The following is a 25,879-nucleotide window of genomic DNA, read 5'->3' as shown; positions in this document are numbered from 1 at the left end:
AACATTATGTACCAAATAAGTAAAAAAACAAGTCACAAATAACGCAAAACAAATTACACAGTTGGTTAGGAGCATGTAAAAGTCAGCCATCCTCTTCGACGCCATCTTACTTGTATGTAAAAGCAACCAGTACATATAGGAATACAAGCTCAGACTGGTATTCAAAGGCTGCGTTTAGACAGGCAGCCACAATTCTGACATTTTCTCCACTAATTGGTCTTTTGACCAACCACATTCCCAAGACTGCTCTAATTTCCCCACTACAAAATCTACACCTTGAGCAGGAATGAGATGGGCAGTGTTCAGCCATAGTCTTTGCATATTACTTTCACAGTGGAGACCGCCCTCGATGAGCCTTAAGGTAAAGTTTGTGAAATTCCATAACCATTTGCAGAGGAAAACCATGCACCAGCATAACTTTTCCCAAGACTGCTCCAACAATTATTAAGTCCCATTCCTTGTAAAGGAAACACAAAAAATGACCAACAAATGAGGCTGTGAGTCCCATTAAGATGCCACCAATGTGCCAGTTTCAATATTGGTATCACAGTGGTATCACAATCTCTCTACACAAGACCCTGAAACAGAGACAGGAGATCTAGGACTGAAAGAACAATATGGTTTCTGCCCACTTACCCTATCTGTGTCAATGCCCTTGGACATGGCCCAAGTAGAGACGATGTAATCCATGACCCTCTCGCTCAGTCCCTTTGGCACCTGGTAAAGTTTGAGAAAGTCACGCACATTGTTGAGCATCTCGTGGTAGCGGTTAGTGTTGGTGTACATCTGCTGGAAGATGGTGGTGACGTTCCCAAAAATGGTGGCATACAGTAGGGCTGGAACACAAATAGGCAGAGGGAGGGGTTATTAGCAACATGCATTGCAAGAATGGAGTGGCGTGTGCTTGAGTGTTCCAATGCTAACAGGAGTGCTGCTTACATAGGTGGTAGTGAAGCCATTTGTAGTATATATAAACATGTCAGCACATTAAGTAATCATGGGTTATGGCACTTAGCTCAGTCATTACTGTAAGAGGAACACTAGCCTATAAATAAATACATTTACTTTGGTTTTGGGATCATAATTTGTCTGTAAGGGCTGGAGTTGGCTGGAGTTGGCCTAGCTTAGGCCTAAACTCATCGGCCACTAAAGGCCAGGCTTTAGTTTTTAGGCCCAATCAAAACTCTACTCCACTTTTGATTGTCTAATTGAATGTAAAAGGATCCAGTACATACAGGGATACAAGCTCAGACTGGTATTCAAAGGCTGCGTTTAGACAGGCAGCAAAAACTAATTGGCCTTTTGACCAACCACATCAACCACTTTTTCAAAGCTGATCAGATTGGTCATAAGATCCATTAGTGAAAAATATCAGAATTGGGTTGCCTGTCTATACGCAGCCAAACAAACCGTAACAACTGACATCGAACTGCACTTGACTTTTAAAGGCAATTCCCCTGACATTTGTGGAGATACGATTGTAGGTAAACAGAGGATGACTCAAGCATCAATTACTTTTAAAAATCAGGTGCAGTGTGGTTTTGCGTATTGCGGTTCGTTTGAATCCCGACTTAATGTATTCCTCCCACAGCCAAAATGACTAGCTCTGTTTCATGTCTGCCTGTAAAAATGTTTTAGTTAACCTTTATTTAACTAGGCAAGTCAGTTAAGAACAAATTCTTATTTACAATGATCCCCTGATCCCTGAATTCTTTCCACAACGTTCATGGAATGGTGCGGGATAGTTGTTTGGCTCTGGAACATTCTCAGCACATTTAAGGAACATGATGAAAACATACTTCTCTTGGTATTTTATTACTTTAACAGAACGTTTCCTAAAAGTTCAAGCATGGTTACCTTTCAAATTACATTTTTGGTAATGTTCCAGGAACATTCTACAACTCATTTGACATTGGGAATATTCTTAAATAGTTCAGAGGACGCTAAGAATCAAAGTTATTCTGTGGGAATTTCAGTACTTCAATATAACGTTCCCTACATGTTTCGTATGGTTCTATTTAAAGTTATGTTCTCAAATTGTTCTTACGTTAAGAAACAACGTTCTTCTTTGGGAATTTCAGAGAACGTTCTAAGATGTTATTTAAAAACATACATTCCATTCTCGATGTCAACAAAACTCACTCTATCCTCTATCTTGTTAATTGTGTTCAGGTGTGTTGGCCATGCCCACTAACTGGCCACACATGATCTTAATGAGCATGTGTTTCCTTTGAAATGGGTTCTGTTTGAATAGACTAAAATGAACAGCTTTTCTGAGGAAAAAAAAACAACATTGCATGCTAGCGCCATCCTGGTGGCACAGTGGACTGATTCCATGGATAGAGAACAGAAGAGCATTGGGTGACACCGTGTGCTTGGAGTTAAAAACAGTTAGCCTAAGCTAGCAGTATTATTGAAACATTGTCACGTCCTGACCATAGAAAGCTTTTATTTTCTATGGTAGAGTTGGTCAGGGCGTGACTGGGGGGTTGTTCTAGTTTATATTTTCTATTTGGCGTTCTAGGTTAATTTTCTATGTTGGTGATTTGTATGATTCCCAATTAGAGGCAGATGGTTATCGTTGTCTCTAATTGGGGATCATACTTAACTAGCATTTTTTCCACCTGTGGGTTATGGGATATTGTTCATGTTCAGTTGCCTGTTAGCACTGCATTGTCGCCACGGTTAGTTTATTCTTTATTTGTTTTGTATTTGCTTAAGTTTCACTTTATACATAAAAATTATGTGGAACTCTACGTACGCTGCGCCTTGGTCCGACCATCACTATTACGAACGACGTGACAGTTATTAAAAAACCTCACAAAATTTTGAGAATGTTCTCAGAAAGTTATTTAACTACCTTCAAATAACCTATAATTTCGGTTCTAAGGAACGTTAATTTCACCTCCCAGGAAAACATTCAGGGAACCATAGTAACCTCCCTGCAACCTAAAAATGTACGTTCTCAGAACAAGCTAAATTTTCACTTCTGTTCTCAGAACATTTTTTAAAAACTGTCAGGAAACGAATGGCTTCATTCCCAGAACCAATGGGAAACCAAACATTTACGTTCCCACAACTTCCAAGGAACCAAATGTGATAGCTGGGCATTGTTGTCTATTTGCACATCCATTGCAATAAGAAGCAGAAGACACAATAACAAACTGCCTCCAATTACATGAGCTAAAATGAGTCAGTAGTGCATTTGCAAGCCTTGAGCATAAATAAACCTCTTGGGAACTGTATTTTAAATAGACAACAATTAGCTTTTCCATTACACTCTGTAACTCCCCTGTGAAGTACAAACAAGTAGCCGTTAGATATAGACATGTCCTAATATGGAATGCACATTTGCTCACCAGGAATACTGCATGCTGGAAGTTGCAATGACCCAAATGAGTCAGTTAGTATTGCTTATCATGAATTCTATCCACTCTGGGGAATGAGGATAACCTCTACTCTGTTCTTTGGGTGGTTTATCTATCTAACTTGAGGAGTCTATGTTCATTCATCACATCTAGGCCTCCAGGCAGCCAGGCACAATCCACTTCTGCACCTTATTTTCTCCTTTCCTTCTTTCCTCCTCTTTCCACCCTTGCCAGGCCGTCATTGTAAATAAGAATTTGCTCCGAACTGACATGCCTGGTTAAATGCAATGCTGATGACAACTGCCTCTGTGGATGTCTATACATTTGTAATGCTTCTGACATGGGGGATGATAGGTTATTAATGTGCTTGCTGAAGGCAAGGCCACTCTAGATTTCTTACACATTTTTTGTTATTATTATTCTGCCTGCTCTAGCACTTAAAAGATTTAAGCTATAAACATGAAACCAACTATTAAATGTGCAGATGGCCCCCGCTTAGATTGTTTAAGAAAATATTTTTGATAGCCATTATAAATGTTAAAAAACTTTAAATTCTTAATTCATTGATATAGTTCTTACTAATAACCCTCATAAATACATGCCTAGGGGGGTCTTTGCTTATGATCTCAGTGATCACTGCCCTATAGTGTGTATTAGAGACACTATGCAAAAAAAAAGTCTGAACCTTGTCTAATAAAGAATAACACTACAATGTTGCTAGTTTTGTTGCCACACCCTTATTTATTATCTTTTTAAGGCTGTGAAGTTTATTTTTGCGTTTGATTAAAAATGACTTAGTCTTGCGCTCTTGCCACCGCATCACTGGTGGATCGGTTTGATTGGTTTAGTTACGGACTCATAGGGTTGTGTTTCTCTTGTCTTATTCTGATCTTTGAGACAATATAATTTTGAGTTAAGCAAATATTATACCAGTGTGATTATTTTGTTCTGATTACATTTATAAGGGACACAAACAAACAACAAAGGCTTCAGTTCTCTATAGTTATTTTCAGTTTTCTACAGTTTGAACCTGTTTTGAAATAACTCGTCGCCTCCGATTTAGGTAAAACAGGCTTTAGTTTTTATGAGCCGTACACTTGGAACACATTCCTGAATACCCTACGTTTGGACGCTCTTGTGCCTTTTAGGCATTTTAGGGTATTGGTAAAGGAACTGTTCTTCGACAAAGGGACCTGTTCAATTTGTTAAAATGGTATTTATGTATTGTTGCAGTTCTCATGCTTCTGCCTTTGTTTGTTGTCATTTGTATCACTAGTTCATTATTATGTACCTAATATTTTCTTATTTTTTTTTGTGAAGAAGGGCTCCTTTAAAGTATAATTTTAATGCTGTGAATCAGGGTGAACATTACACACAGATTGAGAAGACATGCTACAATTGCCTTCTCTTGGCTGGACTGGCATATGACTTACTGATCTGAACTGGCAGAATTACATTCATCCTGCTTTCTTGTAGTTTCAATTAAAGTCCCATTCCAAGTCAATAACACACTCTCATCACAGTGCAGTAACCGGGACCCTGAGGCAATGGAAACTAAAGCACCATAGTCTCAGATTATTGTGCAATTGCTCTGTAATGGCGGATGATTTGTATGGATTGCAGTGCAACTCCTAATACATTGGGGGAGAGTCTTTCGGCACGCCAGTAAAAGTACTCATATCCGCCTTGGACAGACCTCAAGTGGTCCATCTGTAGACGACAAGTGATTGCTTTGAGAATAGAGGCTGTGCTGACTAGCCTGCAGCATCCTGTCTTACTCACAAAGAATGAGCATCCTTTTAGATTTGGTCAAATGTATTACTCTTTCCGTGAGACCAGAGACGCATGTGACTATAAACTCAGAGAAACTAATGTTCTAATGTAGATGAAACTTGGGAATTTGGGGTAAAGAATAGATTTGGTAAAATGCTCTACTCTTTATGTGAGACCGGAGACCTGTGTCTAGAAACTCCAAGAAACTCAAGAAACCATTGTTGTAAGTGAACAATGGAAATTTGTAAAGAATACAAATGTTGCAGTGAGTATTGATGTTGTAGATAGACCTGAAATAATCAATAGTTCAGTGGGGGATGGTGAGGAAATTGGGTAGTAACCTGTCATAATATGATCATAACACTGTCATGACGCATATATTTAGACCTGTTATGACATATATTGCGTTATTTTATGGCTGGTTATGACCAATACAAAAGATTGTAAAAAGCGGCCTCCCGAGTGGCGCAGCAGTCTAAGGCCCTGCATCGCAGAGCTAGAGGCGTCACCACAGATCCGGGTTCGATCCAGGGCTGTGTCACAGCCGGCCACGACCGGGAGACCCCTGAGGCGGCACACAATTGGCCCAGCGTCATCCGGGTTTGGGGAGGGTTTGGCCGGCCGGATGTCTTTGTCCCATCGCGCTCTAGCGACTCCTTCTGACGGCCGGGGGGCGCATGCACACTGACTTCAGGTTGCCTTCTGTGCGGTGTTTCCTCCGACACATTGGTACGGCTGGCTTCCGTGTTAAGCGAGCAGTGTGTCAAGAAGCAGTGCGGTTTGGCGGGGTCGTGTTTCGAAGGACGCATGCCTCTCGACCTTCGCCTCTCCCGAGTCCATACGGGAGTTGTAGCGATGGGACAAGACTGTAACTATCAATTGGATATCACACAACTGGGGAGAAAAAGGATAAAAAATAATAAATACATATTTAAAAAGTGTAAAAAGCAACAAAACCTACCACGGTAGTTATTTTATGGCTGGTTATGACACCTACATAAAAGTATTAAAATGTACCACACAAGACAAAACAGTCCATTCCACCATAGCCTATAGGGTTCTGAAATTGGCCATATTAAATCATTATTGTACAGTGCATTCAGAAAGTATTCAGAACCCTTCCCTTATTCCATATTTTGTTATGTTACAGCCTTATTCTAAAATTGATTAAATAAAAACATTTCCTCATCAATCTACACACAATACCCCATAATGACAAAGCGAAAACAGTTTTTGCCAAATGTGCTTTAACAAAGTACTGAGTAAAGGGTCTGAATACTTATGTAAATGTGATAGTTTTTTTATTTGTAATAAATTAGCAAACATTTGTAAAAACCTGTTTTTGTATTTATGAGGTATTGTGTGGAGATTGATGAGAAAAAAAATGTATCAATCAAAAATGTGGAAAAAGTCAAGGGGTCTGAATACTTTCCAAATGCACTGTAATTGCGCACACATTGATGTCACACATGCACCTACCCCAATGCTCTGTTTCTGATGGCTGGGATGAATGCAAGAGCAGATTTCAGGAGCAGGACAAGACACCCTCTTTTTGACTGATGACTGATATAAGGGCATGTACGTGATAGACCTATCTGGCTTATATGATTATGACGGTCATAATGCTTCTTGACAGTGTCATAAAGGGCATGTTCTTAGTCAAAGTCAAGTGACACAGGATGGTCATAATGCTTTTCACAAGTTATTCAAAATATGATGGAGAAAAAAAATCAGGACTGAAAATAATTCTTCACAACAACAACAAAGTTCTAAAGAAAAAACTTTCAAATTAAAGGAAACTTCTTGGCAGGAAAAAAAATGGAGTAAATGTGGGTTTTGACACTCTTGTAGGTGTCATAACCAGCCATAAAATACTGCAATACATGTCATAACAGGTGTAAATATATGAGTCATGACAATGTTATGACCAAATTATGACAGGTTATGACAATGTTATGCTACTGTTATGACATGGTTATGACCATAACCACATAACCACATAAGGTGTTATGACTCTCGGTGTCAAGTAAAGTGTTACCGGAAGTTGATCAAAACCAATGGCCAAACAACCTAGAGATGCATTACCCAACACTAAAAGGTTCAATATGTTGAAATTGCTCCGCCATGAACTGCTTTCTAAAATTCTAAAATGTTCGCCATATTTCAGGTTATGTTCAAAAACAAGCAATGTACAGAGTAGATTGGGCTTGGTGGGCCATAAATATAATCTGAGTGGTGGGCTGCGAGCCAAATAAATAGACATTTTGTATTTAGTAATATAAAAAGGTAAACAATACCTTTTTAGTAAGAAATCATAAAGTCACACTTCAAACAATCAAATTGTAGCCATATAACTTAACACATAAAAACACATTGAGTACCAGTATTAAAGATACAATGTAAAAAATGTAACCATTGTGGCACAGAAACTGCAACCACGTTTCTATGTTCATAAGGCTATTAACTTAATATATGTTTCAAATGACTTGAATATGGGAAAGGTGTAACAATTTGTATTAGCAGCTGTAAGTCACTGAAATGCATCAGAAAGGTATTGGAAAGTTAATAATGGAAGCTCATTGGGCAGAAGCGACTCTAGCCTTTTAGGGGCCCTAGGCAAGATTTGGTTGGTTAGTGAAAGTAAAAAGATTCAAAAACAAAACTTAAGAAGGGGAAGCATAGAAATAGCACATAGAGAATGGATCTACCGCTTATCAGACTTGCTTTCAATGAGAATGACAGATCTATAATTCCCAATTACTGCATATCTGAATTATATTGGGCCGCGCACAAAGCAACATAATGCAGCGTTTCCAAGTTAACATCCGCGTTCCAGACCATCTGCAAAGCTGCACAGTTAACTAATGATTGAATGAAGTCATCAAGATCAGAGGTTCCCAACTTTCTATTTTCCAGGGACCACCAAATCACCGTCAAAAGCTCATTAAGACCACCATTCACGGAGTCAAATAATTTCATTACATAAAATGTCTTGCCTATCAAATGTATAGTCAACTTTATCAGTGAATGTAGCAAAACGATTATTATTATAAACAATTGGCATTGCGAAAAGTATCGTAAAATTGCTTCTAATACCAATAATACTACCAACAATTATTATTGTTTGATGAAAAACAATCTATTAAAAAGAAGAATTTGCGGACCACCTGCAGTACCCCGGGTCTGCGGACCACAGGTTGAAAACCACTGATCTAGATTGCAGTTGGGCATCCGACTGCAATGCCATATTGATGTGGTAACTGACATGTTAATCACTTATCCAGGCATTATGAGAGTTGGGGCACGACTGCAATGTAGGTAGAAACGACCAATCGCGGCAGATCTTTTGAGTGGATCAGGGCTTCAAATCAAATGGACCTCTGTCCTTGTCGGGGCTATATTTATGAGCAGAGTAGTGGGCTGTTCAATGTATAGCTAATGAAATGGGTGGGTTGAAACTCCCTCCTCTCCACCCAGAACATTACAGCCCCTGGCCTCAGACAGCTCCTGTTGTCTAACTCTTCATTATTCAACTTCCCCTTTCAGTCATTTAATAGACAGCAGTCCTTACACCGCTGTCTAATTACGTCCCATCAGGCGTGAAGCATGAATCCAATCATGCCACTGAGAGCTGGAATGTGGCAAGTCACAAGGGACCCAGGGGAACTACTGGTGTCTGGGTCAGTGTGGTGATGATTGCCTGATAGCATTCTGCATGCATGTCCAGAGAATTCAGCGTCAGTGTGACCCACCTTGGCAGGCAGGGCAAGAGAAAATAAATATAAAGAAAATAAAGTGGGAAATTGCTCAGAAGTGCAGACAGTGGAGGTTAGAAGGTGCAATGTGAGAATGATGTGGAGAGAAAATAAAAATATTACATTGTGCAAAATCTTGAAGAAGCTATGTCTCAACACTGACAGAATTGCCAAGTAGGTTCAAATTTGATTGACGCATTTCACGACATGGCCCTTTTGGGGTGTATATCGTGGCTCCCCCCTCTCTCACCCTCTCTCCCACGTCAGGTTTTTACAAAGGTCATTACATTCCTGCTAGAAACATTCTCTCTTCCCTGCCATGGAGTATGGAGGGAGAGCGCCTATGGAGAACAAAGAGCTCCTCTTTAGAAACTCCTAATATAATATTTATATTTTTGAGAATGTGGGACTGGTCCGTGGACACTTAAGGGACAGTCATGTCGAGTGTGTTTCATTTGGTGATCTCATGAAGGACAGGAAACACACATATCTCTAAGAATGTACATTTCCCAGATGTCACGTTTACTTCTGAATGTTGTATAAGATGGATGAATAAGTATAAGTAGACTTTTGAAAAGATATCAATGCAATTTAGTCTTCTAAATGAGAATTGGTTGTTTTATGGTAACTAATGCACAGTCAGTAGCCACGCCCAGGTGGGCACAAACATGACCCAAGTATAAAAGCCCCTGTGACGCAATTCACACCAGACCACGCAAACCACGGTGTAAGCTAAGGTTGCAAATGGTTGAATTTCTAAGACCAAAACATGCCTGGTGACACTGGTGTGTGAAGTGGTTTAAACTACAACTCTACCAGAGGACAAGACCAGAGAATGTGGAGATCATTCCCACGTTGAAATGGCGAAGAAATCTACAAAGTAAAGAATCATTATTCAGACTGCAGCTGAGTAAATACTTTAGTCTGGTAAATTCTAAGAAGATTTCCGAATTGTACTCTGACTATTCTAACAACCTTCAACTTTGATCTCTTATGAACACAACCAGAGACTTTCTGTCGACTCTCTCCAGCAGGCGGACCAGGGCCCACAGAGAGAGACAACAAGACATACACTCGTAAATATGTAAATTGCTATTTATTTTCGAATGAGTTCATGTAAGGTATTAGCTATTTGTATGAGTGTAGTTATCAGCTATGAGTTTCCCACTCTTGAGCGGTCCACACCCCATTTCATTTGTCTACCAAGCCATCATATCAGTTTCATCCGCTAGGGAATTTTTCTTTGTATCATGTAATACCCCATGTATGAACTAATTGTGTGTGTTTTCATCTATTTCTGTGACTTGATTAGTGAGTTAATAAATAAATAAATAAACCAATTTGTATATAGCTGATTCATAATTTATGCTAGGGTTCATAGAGATATCCAAGGGTTTGCGCCATTCAGTAATGAGAACAGATGAGGTAATAACAATTCATTAATAATCGACTGTGTGATATGATATGAAAGTATCTGAAGAGTTATATTCAGGAAATTGACACTCTATAAACAACATCTTTATGTGGTGCCCCGACTTCCTAGTTAATTAAAGTTACATATTTAGTTTAGTCACTTAATTATATTACACATAGAGAATTGATTTTGATAATATAGTCTTCATATTTAATGATATTTAAATGATAGTCACAGTAAAATAAATCCCCATCAAAATCCATCTGTTTAGGGCCTCCCGAGTGGCTCAGTGGCACTAGAGATTCTGGGTTCGAGTCCAGGCTCTGTCGCAGCCGGCCACAAGGCATACATGACAGAAGTTCGCAATTCTAAAACCAAAGTTTGCAGGCAAAACCTTTGCAGTGTTTTTAGTTAAGGTACACTACATGACCAAAAGTATGTGGTCACTTGCTCGTCGAACTTTTCATTCCAAAATCATGGGCATTAATATGGAGTTGGTCCCCCTTTTGCTGCTATAACAGCCTCCACTCTTCTGGGAAAGCTTTCCACTAGATGTTGGAACATTGCTATGGGAACTTGTTTCCATTCAGCCACAAGAACATTGGTGAGATTAGCCGATTAGGCCTGGCTCGCAGTCAGTGTTCCAATTCATCCAAAAGGTGTTCGATGGGGTTGAGGTCAGGGCTCTAAGCAGGCCAGGCTCGACAAACCATTTCTGTATGGACCTCACTTTGTGCATGGAGGCAATGTCATGCTGAAACATTAAAAGGCCTTCCCCAAACTGCTGCCACAAAGTTGGAAGCACTGAATTGTCTAGAATGTCATTGTATGCAGTAGTGTTATGATTTCCCTTCACTGGAACGAAGGGGCCTAGCCCGAATCATAAAACCCGAACTACCCCAAGATCATTATTTCGCATCCACCAAACTTTACAGTTGGCACTATGCATTGGGGCAGGTAGCGTTCTCTTGGCATCCGCCAAACCCAGATTAGTCCGTCAGAATGCCAGATGGTGAAGCGTGATTCATCACTCCAGAGAACGCGTTTCCACTGCTCCAGAGTTCAATGGCAGCGAGCTTTACACCACTACAGCCGACGCATGGCATTGCGCATGGTGATCTTAGGCTTGTGTACTGCTGTTCGGCAATGGAAACCCATTTCATGAAGCTCCTGATGAACAGTTCTTGTGCCGACGTTGCTTCTAGAGGCAGTTTAGCTGAATCCACTCATTTGAAGGGGTGTCCACATATTATTGTATATACAGTCTTGTTGATGCATTAAAAATAACCTCCATCATGCGAGCTACTAGTCTGTATTTTATTCAAGTGAACAAAGTAGTGATGTTGGTAGTGACGTCGTTCCTCTATGCCAAAATAGTCCATAATTGAAACCAGACTGTCGTCACAACATCTGCGGATGAAAGTGGCAGTGCTACAGCGGTGTTTGTTAGATCAGGAGACCGAAAATGGGTCTTCTCATGAAAAAGTCTGTAGGTCTGAATGGTTTGGGCTAATATGACCCCTCTATGTAAAGATGAGACTCTCTTGAATACGATGTTGTTCTCTGTTTTGCTCTAAAACCCCCACAGGTGTTACGAAACTCATCTGAAGGTAACCTGGTACCAGGCCGAAAAATCTATAAAATTGAATAGGGCATTTCCACGTCAAAGCTAACATACCTTCTTTTGATTTATTTTTGGACTATCTGATTTCTATGCATGAATCTGTTATTCAATGTATTTTTATGGGCTAAAAGCAGTAAGGCCAAATTAAATGTTACATCAAATATGTTTAAAACAATTCCATATGTTAGCTTAGTAGAAACTCAGCCCAGGACCCTTAGACTAGGGGGTTTGTTCTTAACTGACTTGCCTAATTAAATAAAGGTAAAATAAAAAAAATGCCTGGGCATTGGGCAGAAACTATACGATTAGCATCCCCTCCCTGGGTAATTCTCATTCTCTTCCTCTCTCTTCTATTTCTCTTACCACAGCTCACTGAAGAGTCCACACAAAGGAGCAGCATCCCCTGACCCGAGAAAAACTCTTGCATGATGCTACAGCACTTAATTAATGCAGTGCCTTCACCACAGAGTCCAATCGACTACTTGGAGCTGAGCCTCATTCGAATGCAGCCTGACAGGAAGCACAGTGAAATTGGAATAGGCATCTCACAAAGAAAAGACTACAAAGCAGAGTAGGTTATGGACAATTTCAATTAACATGCACTGCACTGATCTGGAAAAACATTTTAAATATACTCACTCACACACACACACACACACACACACACACACACACACACAGTACCAGTCAAAAGTTTGGACACAACTACTCATTCAAAGGCTTTTCTTTATTTTTACTATTTTCTACATTGTAGAATAATAGTGAAGACATCAAAACTATGAAATAACACACATGGAATCATGTAGTAATCAAAAAAGTGTTAAACAAATCAAAATATATTTGATATTTTTCAAAGTAGTCAACCTTTGCCTTGAAGACAGCTTTGCACACTCTTGGCATTCTCTCAATCAGCTTCATGAGGTCTCACTCACTCACTCACTCACTCACTCACTCACTCACTCACTCACTCACTCACTCACTCACTCACCTCACCTGGAAGGCATTTCAATTAGCAGGTGTGCTTTGTTAAAAGTGAATGTGAAATTTCTTTCCTTCTTAATGCTTTTGAGCCAATCCGTAGGGTTGGTATACAGAAGATAGCCCTATTTGGTAATAGATCAAGTCCATATTATGGCAAGAACAGATCAAATAAGCAAAGAGAAACAACAAATCCATCATTACTTTAAGACATGAAGGTCAGTCAATCCGGAACATTTCAAGAACTTTTAATGTTTCTTCAAGTGCAGTCACAAAAACCATCAAGCACTATTATGAAACTGGCTCTCATGAGGATCGCCACAGGAAAGGAAGACCCAGAGTTACCTCTGCGGCAGAGGATAAGTTCATTAGAGTTACCAGACTCATAAAGTGCAGCCCAAATAAATGCTTCACAGAGTTCAAGTAACAGATACATCTCAATATCAACTGTTCAGAGGCGACTACATGAATCAGGTCTTAATTTTCAAATTGCTGCAAAGAACTACAGTCCTTTGGTCTGATGTGTCCAAATTTGAGATTATTGGTTCCAACCGCCATGTCTTTATGAGACGCAGAGGATTATCTCTGCATGTGTGATTCCCACCGTGAAGTATGGAGGAGGAGGTGTGATGGTGTGGGGGTGCGTTGCTGGTAACACTGTCCATGATTTATTTACAATTCAAGGCACACTTAACCAGCATGGCTACCACAACATTCTGTAGCGATACGCCACCCCATCTGGTTTGTGCTTAGTGGAACTACAATTTGTTTTTCAACAGGACAATGACCCAACACACCTCCAGGCTGTGTAAGGGCTATTTGACCAAGAAGGAGTGATGGAGTGCTGCATCAGATGACCTGGCCTCCACAATCACCCGATCTCAACCCAAAACCCAATTGAGATGGTTTGGGATGAGTTGGACCGCAGAGTCAAGGAAAAGCAGCCAACAAGTGCTCAGCATATGTGGGAACTCCTTCAAGATTGTTGGAAATACATTCTAGGTGAAGCTGGTTGAGAGAATGCCAAGAGATCAAAGCTGTCATCACGGCAAAGGGTGGCTATTTTTGTTGGTTACTACATGATTCCATATGTGTTATTTCATAGTTTTTATGTCTTATTCTACAATGTAGAAAATAGTAAAAATAGCAAAACCCTTGAATAAGTAGGTGTTTCCAAACTTTGGACTAGTACTGTATATTTACAGTACTGCCATCAGGGTGCAAAGTGAGGTCTTAACCTCTTAAAATCATGAGAGGCAATGACAGTTTAGCACTGGCATCGGTAGGATTTAAATGGAAATAGATGTTTATCTTGTATATATAGTAAGCATTTGTATATGTCATGTGTGAATGTTGCTGTTTATATATTTGTATATATCTTTATCTTATTCGATTTGCCACACCTGACGTTCATTTGGGGAAAATAAAGTATATCAATCTATTTATGGTATAAAAACATTTGCCTCTTTGCCCAACCTTTAAGGGTATTTTACATTTATTTTGGGAAAAATAGTTGAAAATAGTTTAAGTAGTATTAGTATTAGTATTTTGAAGAATTCATTCTAAAATTGTATTTGGTTTTACAAGTAGGCATTGAAATACTGCAAATAGAAGTATTTGATTTGGCCAGTCTATTTGAAAATACTAAAATACAAAAAACAAGTATTTAAAATACAAACATTTAAATAATAATGTATCTGAACCTAGGTATGGGCAAAAGACATCACACAACATTGAATGTGTGTGAAGTGCAATTGAGCTGTTAACTAATGTGCATCCAAATAAAGAAAGTCGCACACTCCACATATAATCTCCCAGTAATTTATGGGTATTTCCCAACATTTCGGCATCACTGTGCATCCAACATAAAACAAAAAATGTGCTTGCTAAAATCAATTGTGAATATTTTCTAGCTTAACATATAAATGGTCTATAGGCCAGTATTGACCACATATTGACTGAATCAGTGACTGCATCATGTCTACCCCAAAACATGGGGCCTGGATTCAAACATGTAGGCTCAAGCAGAAATCATCTTTTAAAGTAAATTGCAAAGTACAGGTTTATCTCTCCATTCTTTATCTCTAAACCTTATGTGCACAGGTCTAGTTTTTCTTTGCGTTTAGCCATTTGGTTCATTATGAACAGAGAACAGCGCAGATACAGACTACATTTTACCTCAACACAGTTTTATTAGGAATTTCAAGAGTTAGCCAACCCTCTGAGTGGGTCTGCTTTCCCGTACTTCTTCTATAAGTTAGTAACAATGTTAGGTAATGAGGGAGTTTTTGCATAAAATCTTTATAATTGAACAGAATGCATTGTTTCTACCTATTTGATGCCAATGAGGGCCACCTCCCTTCCATTTTAATATGAACAGAGGCTCCTGAGTGACGCAGCGGTCTAAGGCACTGCATCTCAGTGCAAGAGGCATCACTAGAGGCCCTAGTTCGAATCCAGGCTGTATCACATCCGGCCGTGATTGGGAGTCCCACAGGGCAGCGCACAATTGGCCCAGCGTCGTCCAGGTTTGGCTGGGGTAGGCCGTCATTGTAAATAAGAATTTGTTCTTAACCGACTTGTCTAGTTAAGTAAAGGTACAATATTTTTTACATTTTTTAAATAGAGTGCCGTATATTCTGGGCTCTAGAGCTCCTCAGGGTAGCACAGCGGTGTCTCACCCACGGGAGCTTTTGATCCTGGGTCTCACTGGGAACAGGTATCCCCTGTCTCACAAAAGATCAAGATGGTGATGTGTAAAAGAACTGCATACGTTTGCAGTCTAGTGAGCCCTGGATTATGCATTATGTAATCAAAACAAAATGATTCAATGAGCAAAGTAGATGCAGCACACTGATCTAATGTGATTTACAAATGCACGAAACAGGGCCAAAATGAAAATAGAGAAATAAAACAAATGGATGTCAGCCGACAGGGGATACCTGGTCCCAGTGTGACCCAGAATAGCACAGTGAGACACCACTGTGCTACCTTGAGCGGCTCTAGGGCCCAGAATACGACTCAGCATACAGTACTCTATTGCCTCTGTTCAAATTCAAATGAAATACTCGCCAGTACCGAGGTGTTGTGCTGAGCCCCAGACAATTGCCACTGGGCTATTCTGTTCAAAGTGTGTGTGTGTGTTAACGTGGTGTGTTGTTTGTGTTGGAAGAGGCGAGTTGGGAAGATTGTTACGTAAGGTATGTGTTATTATTAATTAGATAGGACAGGTCTCCTGAGCGCCATCCTTGGCCCAGTGACGTTGGTATTCGCCCACACTTATGTAGACACACACACACACACATCTCTGCCGTCCCTGTAGCCTTTGAGAGTGATGGACTAAAGCGGGATCTAAATACAAACCACTTGGAACGAAAGCCCCAGAGCTTTTCCTCACACAAACCGATATGCAATTTATACCAATGCGATTAATGAACATAGTATGATAGCAGGTCGGGCAACGAACGCTTCATCGAATAAAAATGTATCTGACGTGCGGTCAGACGGACTCGAACTCTAAGTGTTTGATTAAATCAGTATAGCAGAACTTCAGAGCTATAGCACCGATATAACATCAACTCGCTCGAATGTCTCATTGATCAATGCTACTCATTTGACTCTTAAAACAGTAAACCATTAGCCATTAGATTAGTCATTTAGTATTACCTGCACAACCACACATTGCAGGAGAACAATGGAAAAGTCATTATTTTGGCTGGGATTAAATTCATAGCACGCTGGACAGCCAACATTGAGATTTATATATCTTTTTTTTTTTTTACAAATGTTGTGTTGAAAAAACCCCTGCTGTGTCATCCAGAAAAACAAGTGAGAGAACTTGCGCTTCTTATACATTTTAGTGCATTCCGGTATGATTTTTCTTTCCTTTCCTCCCCTAAAAGCATGAAAGTCTTTACAAATCTAGCCCTACCAACCTAACCCAGCCAAACCCTAAACACAACAACTTTGGCCTAATGCAACAACTCGGATCCTTCATTAATCTAATCCAAAGCCAGGCCATATTGTATCAGTCCCTCATGGCTTAATTTGCGCTGGGGTTTCAGGCAATCCCCAAAGCCTCTAGCCTTGATGATGCAACTCATGATGCCTCTTGCCTCTTGATCTAATAATTATTTTTAACTGCTCTGATTCAAATCAAAATATGTTCTCAAATATCCCCTCAGATTACTCCACTGCATGAAAGATCGTGTTAAACCTACTGCCTATTTCTTAATTTCATGAGTAAGCACAAAAGTGGTGATTGCTCCATAGCTGTATGGATTTACGGTACTCTCCACAGCTCTTTTGAGCTCCTACTGCCCTGAGGTTGTGGCTTCAAACTTCCCTGTGCAGGGTATAATGTCTTCATATAATCTCATCACGATCCTGACATGAAACATATTATAAGCCTTACAATAACCCCTTTCACACAGAGGGTTTTTGCCGTTTTTGTATAGGGGGGTAAAAAACTCAATACCTAGTCTGTATAAAACAGGTTATGAGTCTGTCTGAAAACAGCAGGTAAATAACAGGCTGTTTGAACAGGGGACATACAGTATTACAGTCAATTAACAAAAAAAGTATCTGTGAAAAAAACTTTAGAAGAAGCTAGGGGTAATACATGCTTATAACAGCAAGGAAAGTGCTACAGTGGTTAGTTAGTGATTAGCATTAGCACATGTGGAGCTCATGTGGTAGGCACATGAGGAGGCATTTTGCAGAGATAAAGACACACAAACTAACAGTATAATATAGAAAACATGTGGATTTATATGAAGAAGCAAAGTTGAAAACAGAGTCGTTGTTGTTTCTTGACTTCGTGCATTGGCCTAGCTAACATAAGCATGCAGAACCAGAACTGTGCCTGATTGAGTGACAGGGGGCGGGGCATGGTGTGAGTAGGAAGCAGCCGCAATAGGAGAAAGAGGGAGACTGGAGAGAGATGACAAGCAGAGTAAACTGTAAAAGGTTTTACACGTAGCTGAGTGAGGTTTCAAAAAATTGCAGCCTCTTATGATATGCATTTTTAAAATTTAGCTAGGTAAGAACAAATTCTTATTTACAATGATGGCCTACCCCGGCCAAACCCGGACAACGCTGGGCCAATTGTGCGCCGTCCTATGGGACTCCCAATCACGGCAGGATATGATACAGCCTGGATTCGAACAGGGACTCTAGTGACGCCTCTTGCACTGAGATGCAGTGCCTTAGACCGCTGCACCACTCGGTGAATGGCATACGGCACATGTCAATATCACCATTTGAAATAAAAATGGATTAATTGTGCAGCCCTAGACTATGTTCCATACTCTATCCGGTAGTTGCACATGATCATTGGTAGTCTTTATTGGCATGAAATGTAGAATTTTAGTTGGCGAGGAGCCTTTCAACTTTGAACTATTAGTTATTGTAAAAGAGAATAACCTATCTAGTTTCACAAAAGTCATAGATAAATATGAATACTTACAGCCCACCATCATCATCGCCACAGAGAAGATCTTCTCGCCGTCTGTTGTGGGAGCGATGTTGCCAAAGCCGATGGTGGTGAGACTGGTCATGGTGAAGTAGAGAGAGGAGATGTAGAGTGTGTCCTTGCTTGGGCCACCCTCCCACTGGCCAGAGCCGCTGGCGTTGTAGCGGTAGGGTGAGCCAATGCTCGTGGCCAACTGGTAGAGCCAGCTGTCTGTCTTGATTGTGTTGGTGGCTTCGTCAATGACCTCGTAGTCCCCAATGCTGTACCAGATGCAGGCCAGCCAGTGAGCCACCAGGCCGAAGACACACACCAGTAGAACCAAGACCGCCGCCCCGTACTCCAGGTAATGGTCAAGCTTCCGGGCCACGCGGCCCAAGCGGAGAAGTCGGACCACCTTCAGTGAGCTGAAGAGGCTGCTGAGGCCCTAGAGACAGAGAGAAAGGAGAATGATAGAGGAGATGGAGATAAATATAGAGAAAGATAGGGAGAGAGCAATTGCAATATGGTCCACTCATATATCAATTTAGACCTAGGTCTGCGAGCTTCGGGTGCAAGCTTTGAACCACTTGTTTTTGGGGGTCACAGGTCAAAAAAGTTTGAGAACCACTGCACTAGACAACACTGGACAACTAGAAATAATCCAACTTTAAAATAAAAAAATCTGTATGCATGCTAATAGTCACTCTTTTTGTTAAATTATGTGGCACAATTTCATGAGGACAGGGAATTTGTCAGTGAAATCCTCATGCAACTGGGTGTATTTGTAATATTGTCCTATGGACTCAGTGCAATTAAAAAAGCACTGAAGCCAACTGTAAAAAAAAATATATACTAAACTCTAATGAGAGCCTTGAATCAGCTGCTACTGAGGTCTACTCAGCCCCACATCTCTAGAAGGGGCCATGATTACACAGCAGAAATCTGATCTAAATCAGTAAACAGAATCAGTAAAAACACATTATTATTTTTATGTTAACAAAAATTCAAGAAATGTATGCCTTGTTGAATGCACCTGGTGTACTAACCTTTGTATGCACTGCTTTTAAATCAGTATGTTGTGTAGCCTGAGTATCACATCAGAGTTTGAAAGGAAATGTGACCTTAATTACAAATTCACCTCATCGTATGAATACCTAGAATATCATTAATGGATGATTATAGGCAATAACCTTCAGATAGCAGCGGGTATAAGAGTTTTCACAACTCAATGTACAGTACAGCTTAATCCCACTGGATCCATAACCATAGAATTCTCACCCTCTCAAAAGGCAAGGCAACCAGGAAGTCTCAAGACGTGTGAGGCAAGTTATGATAGTATTTTACACTGCAATCTCACATGGAAAAAATCCAGCTAGATGGATGGACAGCCCAAAGCTTCAAGGAATCCTGCCTCACTCTGCCGGCCTATGGCTCTTTTATGTAACGACTTTCATGTATTTGTATGGAAATATATGAGTTTATATGGGGACTGTATGGATGAATTCCTCCAACTCCTAGTACTTCTGCTCTCTCTTCATGACAGGTAGCATAAAATAAATAACATGTTTGCCCCTGTTGCTGGTACATTAGAGTTCCCATTGTCCTAACTTCTTCAACGTTCCATGGTCAACTATCCTCTTTATGCCTTATTTGTAATTAATGTAGCCTCTAAGCTCAATGGGCTACTTCAATTATATTTAGTGCCATGTCAAATGTATTCCATTACCCATGAAGAATTATCCATTAATAATTACATTCAGTAATAACTCAGCCACTACACCCTCCAACAATGTGTACCACCACATACATCATGTTGACTATTGCTGTAGATGGATAGGTTATTCATGTGCTAGTCATTACCATTGTTTGGGGTCAATCGCTTTAGGGTAAAGAGATATACAGTAGTAGCCCACTGCACAGTAGTAGCCCACAGTGACAATGACAGAAGACAATACGGTACACACACACACTCCCACACAGCAACATAGTACCAATTATTTTCTTATAGGAGGGAAATGCTGACTTTACTAGGCATAGACCAGAATCTTTTAAAGCTACAGTCTGCAATTCGAAAACCAATGAAACGGCTAACCCACCACTCTTTTTGGAATACAGCACAGGAAAGGGGCTAAGAAAATGTAACACCTCTCAGACTCTAAAAGGACTGACAGTCCATGACATCCACATTATAGTTTTAACCATGTTCAAGCTTTACTGTACATTGTTGGTTCTGATGGGACAAGGCAGTTGTACTAAGCTCAAGTTATATTCATCAAGAATCAATGACTATATATCATTAATTTAAAAGTCAAAACATTTTGTGCCAATACTTGACTGTAGCTGTAGCAGAATAAAACTTTCAAAAAATAAGATTCTCTCTACATTTTTGATGCTCAAAAAACTAAGCGAAGAAAATGCCGCAATATAGCATCAGCTATGAGTGGCAACCAAGACTGGGGTCAACTCCATTTAAATTCAGTCAATCTATGAAGTAAATTGAAATCCCTATTACAATCATCCTCAAGCAATTAGGAACATTGGAATTCCAGTTGACTTCCTGAATTGACTGACTTGAAAAGGAACCGACCCCAAAACTGATGGAGGAGTTGAGACAAACGCTGTGACTGAATTCTATATAGCATAGCTGCTTACTAGAAATATAACTTGTGTGTACTAACCATAATACATACAATTTAGAACATTCTGGCAGTATGTAGTAAGTGACAAATATCATTAATACTGAGGAAGTGATGTCTGTTGTGCAATGAATCGTGTTGTTCCCTGCAATTGTTATTATTCTATTTATTTTTTTACAGCCCCTCCCTTATGTGATCATCAGCTGTTGTCAGACACAAGGGTCTGAAAAGAGGACTCTCTTCCTTGAATGTGGAGTAAATTCATACAAGATGAAAATACCAAAAGTATGACATCCCAGCACTTAAAGCATACTCCATTTTTAGAACGTTTCACTAGAAAATGCTCTATTCTCGCATACTCAAAAAGCCTACTAAACAGGACATGCTATACATGCAAGTACGAGAATCCAGTCACAGCCTAAGTGAGGGCATGTCAAGGCCACAGAGGGGAAGGGAAAATCTGCTTACTGGGAGAACTGAGTCTTCTGCCCTCGTGGCGTTCCTCTGCGAACTGGATGACTCTCGCAGGTGCCCCACTGCCAAAGAGTCTGAGATGGAATCCTTCACAGAAACATACAGACAAAATATTTATTATCACTCGTACACACTTGACATTGGTATTCATATACAAATTAATTCAATAAAAACAGGAAAGAGAGAGAGTTGAACAGATAATATAACATCTTACATTAGTAGGACACTACAGACACTACAGAAGTTCACCAATTGAGGAAAGCCTAGGTAGGCTCATTTGATCATGGGAGGATATCTTTCTATACATTATCTATCTACTACTGTATATTATCTATTTACCTTAATATCTATTTTTTTTATCTATTGAAACTTTATATTGTTCAACCCCCACACAAAACTGTTTAAATTCACTTGATATGTGGTGGCGTCTGCTGGAAAATGTATATTTTATTAGGCATGAATACCAGTCACTATACACCAATATTGCCATTTCTTCAATAAGGGAATGATTAAGCTTATTGCATTATTAAGAAGCCATTTGTATTGATGAATAATATGTTGAGGCAAGGGGATATGCCTCTCTTTAGTGAAGTCAAGATTCTCCTAAGTCAAGCAGGACCCTGAGATGAATGAATCAATACCGTTAATCAAGAGGTTAGCAGTTCCAATCTACACACGGTATAACTTTCATTTTACTCCAACTGTAACTCATAAAGAGTCAAATCAACAGAGCGCTCCCTCTCAGACATCTATAATTCACTCGAGTGGGTTGTCTCTCTTATACAACACTCAATAATGTATCAACTATGAGTTTAACGCTTGTTCCACACCAGGTCTGGAATCAGTGAGTTGTTTCTGTAAGGAAGCAGTGATTTCACACCTTGTGTTTTGAAATAAATAGAGGACCACGTTTTCAATGTCTGAAAGTGGGTTTTGACAATAGTGACACCTTTTATGCTTTTTACACCAATAGGTGACATCTTCTGTCCACAGAACAGCCTTCACAGTGTACAGAGTAACCCTAACATTTCATATTGATTAGTTGGAACTTAATTCAAAATGGGTTTGTAATGGTTGTGATTGTATGGCATACAACACATTTTAACACTGTATACTATACTATAAATCTGCATACAAATTCATCGCCCCCTCATGGTCACCATGAAAACAAACACTTAATAGGTACATGCTGCTGCAATACAGTATTTTTGCACATTGTGATGATAGCTGTTTGTAAATCATCAAACTAAAATAGAGTAAAACAAAAGTAACTCATTCACCATCTTGGCAGAGATCTACAACTATTTACAGTGCTTACATCTTCATTCATGTATATAACCCATGTTATTAAAGGGGCAATCTGCTTTTAAAGCTAGAATCCTTAGTTCAAAGCGTTGATACAGTCTTTGGTTCTTCCATTTATAATTTGAGGTTTGGACATTAGGCAGTATGTTTTACACCTGTGCTGACGTGTCATCTCGTTAGTCAGAAGGTGTTTCACCTGTGCTGGCACAGGTGATATTTAAGAGCGGCTGGCCCAGTTCTCCAGTTGGCTTGAGAGATGTGGAAGGTTACCACCTTCAGTTGGCTCTCCCTATTTTGAAGAAACAACAACAACAATCTAAATAAACAATCCTTTATCTGAACTTCCCTGTTTTTGTTTTGCTCCACTTTTTGGTTTGCTTCCTGTCTTTAAGTTTGGTGTAGGTTTTTATTTTGTTTGCCTCTTGGGCAAATTTAGTGGACGCTCGTGGGTGTCTTTTAGGTCCCAGCTATTGTTGGCAGTGAGCATTCAATGGACACCCCATGATTGTCTTAAAACCCCACCTGTTTCATTTTGGATGTTGTCAGTGACTCTGTTAGTTCCCCCTTCTGTTTTCTTGCTGGACAATGTAATAGCGTTAACCTCGCCTCTGTTTTGGTAAAAAGCTGCAGGATGGGCTTGGAGAAATGTAACCACTCTCACATTCATATACAGAGCTATGGATGTGGTGTCTCTTGTCTTGATGTGTTTGTCCTATAGTTTTATTTTTAATCCCAGCCCCCGTCCCCACAGGAGGCCTTTTACCTTTAGATAGGCCGTCATTGTAAATAATAATTTGTTCTTAACTGACTTGCCAAGTTTAATAAAGGTTAAATAAAATAAAAATGTAAGGACTGACCATGATATCAAAATAATCATGTTGAGGCTACAGTGTTTGTTCACAAAGAGTAAAACAAGCTTATATTTTGGGATCTGATGGGGATTAACAGTTGAACTAAGCTCATGAAGCATTTAAGTTATATTCTTCAAGAATTAATGGGTCAATACCATTCATTTATAAGTCCAAAAAGGGATGTAGCTACTAATTGTTCTAGCTTTAAGTGAATGATATACTGTGCACCCATTGCCTCTTACTTCTACCCCCTCCTTTTTCGAACATTCTGTTAAAAATCGCGCAACTTTTCAGCGTCCTGCTACTCATGCCAGGAATATAGTATATGCATATGATTAGTATGTGTGGATAGAAAACACTCTGAAGTTTCTAAAACTGGTTAAATCACGGCTGTGACTATAACAGATCGTGTGTTTCATTGAAAAACGCAAGAAAAACTGCTCTCTGAAAGCTAAAAATAATTTCCATAAGTCACTTTCATGGGTTGTTAAAAGAGGACAAAATTTAATATCGACCTGCATGCAATTCATACAAATTCCACACGATGTCGCCATTGTCGTCATTTTCAATTGAATTTTTTGTTGGAAAATCCAAGTATCTGGCATCCGTTTCTTCCAGTCTCCACCAGGACGCTGTAAATGTGGACAATGGCAGCCATTGATTTGAAGACGAGGAGCTATTGAATATACATCGCCCTGTAATCATTTTGATAGATTATAAACGTTTACTAATACCTAAAGTTGGATTACAAAAGGATTTCGAAGTGTTTTGTGAAAGTTTATCGTCGACTTTTTTAATTTTAAAAAATGATGCAGCGTTAAAAAACGATGTTTTTTTCTGAATGACACAGCTTCCATAGAAAGCTATTTTGGGTATATATGGACCGATTTAAACAAAAAAAAGACCCAATAGTGATGTTTATGGGGCATATAGGAGTGCCAAGAAAGAAGCTCGTCAAAGGTAATGAATGTTTTATATTTTATTTCTGCGTTTTGTGCTGCGTCGGATAAGCAGAGTCTTTGTTTACGTCGCATTCAGGCATTTTCAGGTGGTGCATGCTATCAGATAATACCTTCTCATGCTTTCGCCGAAAAGCATTTTAAAAATCTGACTTGTTGGCTAGGTTCACAACGAGTGTAGCTTTAATTCAATACCCTGCTTGTGAATTTTGATCAAGGTTTGAGTTTTAACGAGTACATTTAGCATTTAGCGTAGCGCATTTGCATTTCCAGGTGCCTACTTGAGACATATGCGTCTCAAGTAGAATCAAGAAGTTAAAGTATTTCACTTATTGTGCCTCATGAGCTTAGTTAAACTGCCATACCACACCAGAACCCAAAATATAAGCATGTTGTACACCATCGTTTGTATAAAAAATTTAAAAAATCTAAACAAACACTGCATAGCCTCAAAACATGGTTAATTTTATCTGATGGATGGTAATTATTTGCAGCCGTAGCTCGGTCTATGAATGTGAGAGTGGTTACATTTCTCCAGCCCCGTCCCTCAGCTCTTCACCAAAACGGAGGCAGGGTGATCACTTTGTTATTGTTTGAACTGCAAATTGCCTCTGTAACACTTTAAATATTAAAGTTGACCTCAAATGACTGTGTGTGTGGACTGTTTGAGATTGCCCTATGGGATGCCCTGTGTGAGATTGCCCTACAAATGTGTGTATGGGATGGAGAGCTCTCAGCACTCAGGACCTGAGGCCTACACTGCTTTGAATTTGCAAACAAACACAAACTAACCCCATTCACATGCATACTGTCACATGCACACAGAATAGGCAGGAGACGAATACAAATATGAACAGCACCAAAAATGCTTTTAAAACAATTAATGCACTGATTTTAACATTCACCAAAATGTGTTGTTAGGGAGTAGCAGTTGAAACGACTTGCCATCTCAACAAAATGTGTATAAGCTAGTGTCAGCCAAAGGATGAAACATTTAAGGTCGACCACTATTGTATCTGTGAAGGCGACAATAATTGAGGAGTGACATTCTTACAGCTGGTGTGTGCTTCTGGACTGCTGTGGTCTTTTGTATGAGATCCCACTCAGTGGAAACACATATTGCAGGGCTCTGGATGGACAAAGCTTTGAGACAGAATAACGAGAGGCAATATTGATTTCCCATGAGTCTCCTCTCTCCATTCCAGGGTCCAGTTTCTGCAATGTAAACTATGAATACTCCAATATTCTCTCTCCTTTACACCTCTGGTGCTCTTACCCTTTCCCTCTTGC

General features: G+C 39.7%; 1 protein-coding gene across 1 annotated transcript in view; it reads right to left on the bottom strand.

The window, feature by feature from the left end:
* Positions 1-25,879, bottom strand: part of LOC139415619 (potassium voltage-gated channel, subfamily H (eag-related), member 5a) — a 117,453-nt gene that overhangs the window by 32,304 nt on the left and 59,270 nt on the right. The window contains exons 7-9 of the mRNA XM_071163734.1: positions 21,469-21,561; positions 18,380-18,809; positions 637-836 (exon numbers count right to left, since the gene is read on the bottom strand). Of these exons, the coding sequence (XP_071019835.1) occupies positions 637-836; positions 18,380-18,809; positions 21,469-21,561 (723 nt within the window). The remainder of the gene's footprint in view (positions 1-636; positions 837-18,379; positions 18,810-21,468; positions 21,562-25,879) is intronic.

This window comes from Oncorhynchus clarkii, chromosome 8 (assembly GCF_045791955.1).
Source record: "Oncorhynchus clarkii lewisi isolate Uvic-CL-2024 chromosome 8, UVic_Ocla_1.0, whole genome shotgun sequence".
Classification (NCBI taxonomy): Eukaryota; Metazoa; Chordata; class Actinopteri; order Salmoniformes; family Salmonidae; genus Oncorhynchus; species Oncorhynchus clarkii.
This window is presented reverse-complemented; position numbering and strand designations above follow the sequence as displayed.